This window comes from Mustela nivalis (genome assembly GCF_964662115.1).
Source record: "Mustela nivalis genome assembly, chromosome: 9".
Classification (NCBI taxonomy): Eukaryota; Metazoa; Chordata; class Mammalia; order Carnivora; family Mustelidae; genus Mustela; species Mustela nivalis.
The window spans coordinates 61092936-61102649 of record NC_139028.1 but is presented as its reverse complement, the minus strand read 5'-3'; the positions used below and the strand labels follow the sequence as shown (position 1 = coordinate 61102649).

Here is a 9714-nt window from a genome sequence, read left to right as displayed (position 1 = left end):
GCTGCCGCCTCCTTCCCACAATGCACCCTGGCGCCCGGGGGTGCCCTCTCTTCCTTCAGCCTTCCTCCCCCGCCCCCTCCTTTCCGCCGACTTCTCCGCCGGCGGGCACGCGCAAAGAAGCGCGCCGGCCCGGGTGTGGCGAGGTGCAGGCGAGGCCTGGCGCGGGCTGCCGCAGTGCGCGTGCGCACAATCTACCCCGCCAGGCGATGGCTTTGCGCATGCGGGCATGTCTCCCGGGACTCTCGAGCTGGCGAGCCCCCGGCACCGTCGGTAGGTTTGGCGTGCGGGGGTTTCCGCAGACCTGGGGCGGCGAGCTTGCACGTTATATCTCTCCTTGCTTGCTTACGTTGCCACCACTTAGGTCTCTATTGCAGAAATCGCCATAGACGCTGAAGGGCCGCGGAATCGAAAGACCTTGTTGACTGATTTGCCCACTTTCCGCAGACCTGCGTGCACAAATTGAACGGAGACGTGTAGGAGATTTCATTTTCCCCAGTTTTGCAGCTAATCTTAAGCCCTGTTAGCTTTTCAGGATGGGTTTCCCCGCCTCAACCGGAAGCTGAGGGACGAAAACTCAAGAGAAGCAGTTACTTTTCCCTGGTGAGGCTTCTGGAGGATCGTTACGAGCGACATGATTCCACTTGGAGCCCTATAAAGATTGGTTCCGCTCTCTTCCCCTTACAGCTGTGGTCTTTTCACTTTCGTGTGCTGTTTAAGTGCCAGAATGAGTGACCGCTATCTAGAACAAAGGATTAGTATAAAATTCTGCGTGAAATTGAACAAGTCCGCAAGTGAGACCCACCACCTTTTAAAAGAAGCTTATGGAGATGAAGTCATGTCAAGGGCCCGAGTTTTCGACTGGCACAAAAGGTTTAAAGAAGGGCGGGAAGATGTCCGAGATGACGCCCGAAGTGGTCGTCCAGTCACCCACCGGACGGATGAAAATATCCAGAAGGTCAAGGACTTGGTTTGTTCAAACAGGCGGTTGACGGTGAGGATGATGGCGGAAGAGTTAAATTTAGATAAAGAAACCGTTAGACTCATTTTGAAAGAGAACTTAAATATGAGGAAAATATCTGCAAAAGTTATATCAGGTATTTTGAAGGATGAACCCAAACCTCAGAGATTTGACTTTCAGTCTGATCTTTCAAAGGAAATGAGGAAAAATAAAAATAGCTTGTGTGTAAGGAAAAAGATAAGTTCTGAAACACGGACTCATCTCGAGTGTGAAGCTGGTGGGAAGATACCTCTGCCTGTATCCCATCCCCCAAACCACTACCCTGCCAACCAGCTTCTGCAGGCTTCATCATCAACAAGCCTTCCCACCAGGGCAGCTCAGGACTGGTCACCCCATGGTAAAAGGAATGTGAGGTAGCTGAGCCTGAGCTAGAAAGCTGCCTCACAGTTAGGCACCTTCATTTCCTGCTCATCCATTTTCAGTCTTTATCACTCTTTCCCACGTGTTACCACCCTCTTAGTTACCCTTGTTGGACTACTGGGCCGTCTTCTGGTTTTGAGGAACTTTGCCTGTTGATCTCTGGTACTTGCTTGTTTCTTGATGTCTTTTGCTTGTTAAAGTTTGGATCTCCTCACTGCCCAGGCCTTAGCTTGTTGTGGCTGTTGTGTTCCTGTGTTCTCAACATTCTGCCTTAGGGGATCATACCTGAAAGGTGGGAACAGGACCTCCTGGAGTCCTTCTCTGCCCATGAAGGCATATTATGGGAGGACCTCAAAAGAAAGCCTACAGTCCCAGCCTGCTTCACAGGCAGGACCTGAGGTATGGTACAGAAGGTAGTGGCATGCTGACTTAGTGAGCGTTGCTAAGGGCATATCCAGCCCAAATAACTCAGTGGCAACCACTCAGTACTCAGGGGTTGGCCACCTATACTCACCTATACTCACCTATACTCACTTTATCACACACCTGTCTCTTACAGAAAAGCTGGATTCATTTCATGAGTCCTGTGCTGTGCCCTGGACCCCCCCGCCCCCACTCATTTGTGTATCCCCTCTGCTGGAAAGGGAGGATTTGGTCCCAGAAAATAGAAGCCAGTGGACTTAGTCCCAGGCCGCAGTGTGTGAGGAGAAGACAAGGTGATTCTCTAGACCTTGACTTAAGGTCAAGGTGCTGATTTCCACACAGCGGCCTGTTTTTAGTAACTAATGCCTACCACTATCAGGTGGCTTTTGAGCACATGCAGTTTTTAGAACGCTGCTGGGCATTGACATTGTGAAGGTATAAAACAAAATCATCAAGGGCTGGCTGGGTAGACATCCAGATGAGATGATTCCTGACTGGATCCATAAAGAAGGGTGAGACAGGAGGCTAGGAAATTAGGGAAAGCTTCCCAAAGCAGGTGGAATTGCCTGACTCTTCGAACCGGCATTGGTATGAAAGTGATGGCACTGTTGGCTGAAATAGCAAAGTCTGGAGGAAGGTAATGGTGTTTATTGTACAAGATGAACAATTTCGGATAATTTGCTTCCTCTCCTCCGCCCTAACTATGCCATAAGTTTATAAATTGCTTCCCCTGCATCTGTGGATAGGTTTATAATAACTCACTTACTTGATTATCTAGTTTTCCCATCAACCACGCCCGCCCCCCCCGGAAAAAGTTCTGCAAGTTTAATTTTTTTTTTTTTTTATCTCTTTCTGCCTCTCCGCAAGGATTTATGGAATGGAACTTTTCCCAAGTGGCTTCCAATAAACTGGATACATCTCAGAAATATCTGACAAAGTGCAGTGAAGGGATGGTTAGAGCATTTCACAGGATTAGCCAATGTCTTTGTTTTACCCAAGGATTCTTATGGGTAACAGTCCCTATCATTTAACTAGTAAGTTACTAAAACATATTGCTTGATAGAAGCCCAACGCTTATTTATTCAACATAGTTATATTTAGTTCTGTTCTTTCACCGTCTCTATCTTCTCCAAAAAATGACATTTCCTACTAATACCTGTCAGTTTTGAAGTGCTCTGAAACCTAGACCTTATCCCACAAATAAAAGGTCTTGTGCAAAAGAACTCTTAAACCAAACAACAGCTTATAGATTTCTACATGCTTAGCCATTTGTAGGCATTCCATTTCAGGACCATTACATCTTCCACATCAGGTGAGGCCCTGGTTCCCCACAAGCACTTGCAACCAGGGACCCTGCACTTCTGGAACAAAGCCCCCATAGCTGGCTATTGCAACTTGGTGGCTGAACCTCACATTAATCCTTGGTAGGCTCAGTGGTAATTGTTGGAAAATTGTATGCTCCTTGGTCAAGGCCAGGATCCTACAACAGTATTTCAAGGCCTTATCTCCAACCTGAGAGAACTTATTTCTGGACTTATTCCTGTTCTGTGAACAGGGCTGGAGTGAGCCTTCCAAAAATGCTGGACCAAGACCATGCTGGAGCATAGGGTACGAGAAGCATTGCTGGCCCAGACAGGGTTTGGACACAGCAACCAGAAGCAGGTAATCAAGAATGTGAGTTCAAAATGTTACTAGTATCTAGAATGAAAAGGACTTAATTGTTTACTTTAGATCATGTGCTGTGTACTAGTCAGGTCGAACTATGGCTCTCCCTAAACCAATTACCCGTTTGCAAGGCTTCCCAGGAAATATTCAATGAAATGATAATAGACCCGGGGTGCCTGGGTGGCTCAGTTGGTTAAGTCTCTGCTTTCCCCTCAGGTTGTGATTTCAGGATTCTGGGATCAAGCCCCACATCTGGCTCCGTGCTCAGTGGAGAGTCCGCTTGTCCCTCTCCTTCTGCCTCTCGCCCCAGCTCAGACTCACTCTCTCGCTTTCACTGTCTCCAAAAAATAAATAAATAAAATCTTAAAAAAAAAAATTATAATAGCTCCTAAGATGGCTCAGATTTGGTGAAGTAAAATTTCTGCCAGAACACTCATCACACAGCAAACTATCCATACATGGCTGCCCAGAAACACTAAGCCCCAGGCCAAAGCATAAGCTCCTATGATTATCCCCAGAGAATTCTTGTATGACAGTACCTCTCATGTGCCCACCCACCCACCAAATCTGTTTTTTTAAAGATTTTATTTATTTGGCACACATCACAAGTAGGCAGAGAGACAAAGGGAAGCAGGCTCCCTGCTGAACAGAGCCTGATGCAGGGCTCCATCTCAGGACTCTGGGATCATGACCTGAGCCGAAGGCAGAGGCTTAACCCACTGAGCCACCCAGGCGCCCCCAACCAAATCTGTTTTATCACTGACACAGAATTTACCCTGAACTACATCTTGGACTTCCACCTGCCCCACAGGTTTCCTGAGTCTCAAGAATCTACTTATCATCATCCCCCAGGCTCTTGTCCTTGGCTTTTCTTAACACACTTCTGTTTATTCTCTATCAGTTTGCTCCTTCTCCTCTGTTATACTGGTGCTTTGTTTTCTGGTTCAGGATCACACCTCCCTCCCTCTTGGTCAAGATTTTCCGTTCAACTTACAACTCTTAATTTTTTGTCCTTTTTCCAGCTCCCCACTTCAGCCCTATAGTCTTGAGTAGGGAAATTGCCTGTCCCTAAGTTTCTTTCCTATCTTCAAGAAGCAGGGTGGGGCAACATGAAGGGATGTGTTCTTGTTTTTGTTTTTATCTAAGAGACAGACCAGGAAGAGGAAGTAGCTCTCTCCCACCCTTAGCCACCAGTGGTTCCACTCCCCAGAGGCAATCAGTGTTACACGTTTCTTAAGGAGGCAGTTTGGTTATCTCAGGTATTCAGGAGTCATGAATGTTTTTCAGAAATACAACATCCAAATCCCATTCTCTCAGGGTAAGCTCCCCTAATTGTAGAAGATGAAGCCTGGCTCTCTGTAGGACATCAGGAGGAGAGCTGGCCATCTGCAAACCTTGACTATAATTCTCAAGCTCAGCACATGGTCAGTTAATGAAATCTCTTTGGCTTTCAGACTGATCTCTCTCCTCATCCCATTCTGGTTCAAAATCCATATAGAATGTTAAATTCCACAGCTGGAAGTCCAGGAGAGTAGACACCTTCCAGGGCAGATCATCCCATCAGTGATTTTATCTAATTCTTCCTCCACCTGTCACCGCTCCCTACCTTACTTCCACTTGCCCCACTGTTAATGAGCAAAAACAGAGAGAGTATTCACCAATCTTTAATTTCAAAAAAAAAAAAAACATGGGAAGCTCTGTAGTCTTCTGAATTCTGCCCTTGGCTATGAATCCTCACTGAAATGTTATTGTTTGGGAAGAATGTGTACCTGGGACCTGCTTTTCAGAGCCTTCCTTTCAGATCCATTTCTTAGAGTTCAGATTTGCCCATGGAGATGCCTGGATCAATTTGGGTACCAACTAACTTGAGGACATCTAGTAAAGGAGGAGGTTACTGTTGGGGAACTGTCTGTCTCTGCATCTCATACACTGCTACCCAGCCTGCTATTTGCAGAGCACCTTGTCAGCAAGGCTCACTAGGTTTCTGGGGACTGGGTCTCACCAGGGTCCTGTGTAGCTCAATCAGCAAGATGTTCCTTTGCTACTGGAACTGTATATGCAACCCTGCATTCTCCAACTGCTTCTTGGTTGGATCAGACCTCTCAGATTTTACCGGCCTCTACACAGTACCCCAAGCAATCTGGATGTATTTATCTTCTCTAGTCTCTGCCTTATCAGATCCTTGCAAATACTGTCCCAGTTTCATAACCCTTCTCCCAGTATTAATATCTAGAAATAAAAAATTTATACTGGGAAACTTAAGTACCTCTAAGGACCCTTGGGTCTAGTGAAAGGGTCAACAAATTTTCTCCATAAGGGAAATGCCTTAGGATTTGTAGGCCATACAGTCTGTTTAATAACTGCTCAGCATTTTATTGTTGCAAAAGTTGACCTAGCTAATACAGAAACAGATAAACGTGACTGTGTCCTAATAAACCTTTACTTATGGATACTGAAATTTGAGTTTCATATAATTTTCACATGTTACAAAATACTATTTTGATTTTGTTCGACTGTTTTTAAAAATGTAAAAAGCCATTCTTAGACTTCTTAGCTTACACACAAGAGAAAAACAGATGATGGGCCAGATTTGGCCCATGGACCATAGTTTGCCTACCTGGTCCAATGTATATAAAGTGTATATACAGGGACGCCTGGGTGGCTCAGTTGGTTAAGCAGCTGCCTTCGGCTCAGGTCATGATCCCAGTGTCCTGGGATCGAGTCCCACATCGGGCTCCTTGCTTGGCAGGGAGCCTGCTTCTCCCTCTGCCTGCCACTCTGTCTGCCTGTGCTTGCTCTCGCTTCTCTCTCTATGACAAATAAATAAAATAAAAAATCTTTAAAGTGTATATACAAAATGACAGAAGATTGAGTCTTTTCCATCAATAACATTGTTAATGCCATATTGATCCAGCAGTGTTTGACAGTTTATTATATAAAAATTATGGAATATTGAAGGGAATCTTTACAGTGCCAGCAGAGTGAACTAGAACTGAATGAACTAGTTTATCTCAACCACATTGACTAAAAATGGTATTATGCACACTACTACTTATATTATGCCCTTATAATATCTCAAACAGTTTGGGCAATACTGCAGATAGTTCAGCGTTGCGACTAGTGTGGTAACCGAATGAACTGAAGGTGGGTCCAAAATCACCACGGTCATGGGCAGCACTTGAATGAGTTTACATTCTCACCTGTGGAAGTGACTACTGTGGAGGTAACAACACTCACTGAATCATACACTTCGCTGCGTGCTGGTGCCCAGGGTGTACCTTTCAGATATGTTTACTTGTTTTTCCCCTAAAGAGAGCCTTATGGCGTCACCTTCAGTTAAGCCGATTTTCTAAAACTGAAGTGGAATCTCAGGATCGCACAGATGTTGACAAGGGTATTTATAATCCAACCAGTCAAGTTTCCCTTGAATCCAGGAGTGACTAACTCCTATAGCCGCTGGGGGGAAAAAATGCTTCTGAAAGAACAGTCTGTGTTAATTCAACACATTTCTGTTGTGTGACTGTATGTGCCAGGCACTGTCTTGTGTGCTGGGTGCAGCAATGGATGAAAGAGACCCAGGCCTTAGATTCAACAGTCTGACATCTAATTCCTTTACTCCCCACTTCGGTACAGCTCCTCTTCCATGCCCTATGTGCTCACACGAACGCATTGTTAATTGCATACCCAGCAATAGGTCTGACCTTTGCCATAGGCCTCTGTGCTGTGGTCATGAAGGCTCTCCAGCTGCATGAATAGCTTGAGGACTGTGTGTTCTACTTAAATTTTATTATCCTTTAGACAGATCTGGATTGGTAGAGAAACACGCTGGCAATGTTAGAAGTGTAAATTGGCAACAGCTTTCTAAAAAGCAATTTGGCAGTATCTATCAGGAGCTTTAAAAATGTTTATATCTTCTGATCCTCTAATTCCGCTTCTGGGACTCTGTCCTAAAGAAATAGTCTAAAATGTGGGCAGAATTTATACTTAACAATCCAGAAGTCCAACAGTAGAAAATTGGTTAAATAAATTACCGTATGACTGTACAATAGACTATTATGCAGTCATTATAATTAATGTTTATGAACAGTTAAAATAGCATGGCAAAATGCTTGTAATGTTAAGTGAAAAGACTGGTACACAAAATATTATATATAAATCCGAAAATGTGTTGGTTTTTTTTAATGACTGGAATGGGTGTGCTAACTCCTGGTGGCTCGGTTATGTGTTTTCTTTCTTTTTTTTTTTTTTTAAGATTTTTTTATTTCTTTATTTGACAGACAAAGATCACAAGTAGTCAGAGAGGCAGGCAGAGAGAGAGGAGGAAGCAGGCTCCCCGCCGAGCAGAGAGCCCAATGCGGGACTCGGTTCCCAGGACCCTGGCATCATAACCTGAGCCAAAAGCAGAGGCTTTAACCCACTGAGCCACCCAGGTGCCCCGGTTATGTATTTTCTTAATTTCTCTGTTTCTTCTCTTTCTAAAAATTTCTACAAAATATTACTTACCACCTCTACCATCAGAATAATTCAACAGTAGCACCAAAAGGTGGCAATGGAGACAAGCCAAACCACTAATTTGGTCCTCGAAAGGTTAACAGCCTGGGTGGACATGGAGGTTGTATGATATTCTATCGGTAGTAAGAAGGGAAAAGGGCCTGCCGCAGAGGAGAAGGCAAGTGACCAGAATCCCTACCAAAAAAAAAAAGGCCGAAGTGATATGGGAAGTTACCATGAGTGGCGCGCTCCTGTTATATAATCCTAGATAAATAAAAGAGCATATATGGATCAAGTGTGTTCTGACAATGGGAAAGGATATGGAAATACTCTCCCAAGCAAAAGTAACCTCACTCTCTTGCATTCTTTCATACAAAGTGAGTATTCTCAAGATGGATTTTATTACAGCTGATTCTCTGAAGAATCCTTGAGCCTTCCACATAATTTTGTTAGACTAGGAATGGCTTTTGATGGGCCAGGTCTACCTCCTCCCATACTGGGATGCTCACCCAGCACGGATGTACATGGGAATATTTGGCATCCCACCCTGAGAATTCTGAAGCATATCATTAGTCATCTTACCATTGTAACTTACAAATCTAAAGTTTGCAAATGTGATTTCAATGGAATCTGGAATTGCTGCACTTTTGTTTGTGTCTGAAGAGTAAACATGTCCTGGGATTTTAAAGTGAGAAATGATGTAAATAATGCCTATCCATAGGTGAAAAGGTTGTTATCTTGGGAAAATCTGTCCTTTATTGTTGCTTTAGCAAAATGTTTATCATTAAAATGCCAAATATACCTCTTTGGTAAAATTTCAGACTTTCAAATGAGTATATGTACATATTTTGGGGGCATGTATAGATTTGTCAAGCCGAGATAGTTCTTCAAGATCAAAGTGTAAGTCTCTTGGTTGGTAGAAAGAACAGAAGAGCAAGAACAGGTACTGGCTCCTTAACGACCCATGTGCCTTTCATTTTGCACCCTCGGAGCACTCCAATTTACTCATCTGTAAAAGGAAAATAACAACACTCATCTCGTAGATTTGTTCATTTTGTTGGTTCAACACATATTTATCGACTGCTTACGTGTATCTGACATTGTTCTAAACACGGAAGATACAACAATAAACAGGACAAGAAAACGTTCCTCCTCCTGAGCATACTTGTAAGTGGGGGAGACAGGCAAGAGCAAGAATATAGCATGTTATATAGTGATTATTAGATATGAGGCTTACTTTAACGCAGGTGTCCCCCAGCACAAGACCTGGCACACGGTAAAGGACTCAGTAGATAGCAATTTCCTTTGGTTTTTTTAGTCTTCCTAACGGCTCTTGAATTACTCCACAAAATGGCAATGATCAGCAAAGCCTGACCCATTGCCTTCTAGCTCTTGCCAGTTAATAAAGCTTAAACCTGTTTTTGCTTAAGACAAATAATTCTTAAAGTTATGTTTTGTACCTTCCTGTATAGCAGATTAATCAAGGTGGTGCCTAAACACTGTTGATAGATGGCCTTTTCTGAAACCAATTGGCAGGGGTCTTGGCCTGGGACTAGATGGCAGGTGTTAGGTCCACAAAGACAAGTGGCGTGGTGTCATTGCTGTTTAAACAGAACAGATGCAGAGGCTGTCATGGCTGTTTCTGTTAAAGATGTGTTTCCCATGTCCTGTTTCCAATGCTGGTGAATTGGGCAAAGTTTGCATTATTTGTGGGAGGCCAGGACATTGACGGAAAGCCAGGAAAAGGAGGGTTTAAT

General features: G+C 44.0%; 1 protein-coding gene across 1 annotated transcript; it reads left to right on the top strand.

Moving 5' to 3' along the window:
• Positions 1-133: 133 nt before the first annotated feature.
• GVQW3 (GVQW motif containing 3) lies at positions 134-1359 on the top strand (the record flags this gene model as incomplete). Its single annotated transcript, XM_082749636.1, is given in 2 exon segments — positions 134-1343; positions 1346-1359. Coding segments are annotated over 2 exon segments (633 nt in total). The 5' UTR covers positions 134-724.
• Positions 1360-9714: the final 8355 nt, after the last annotated feature.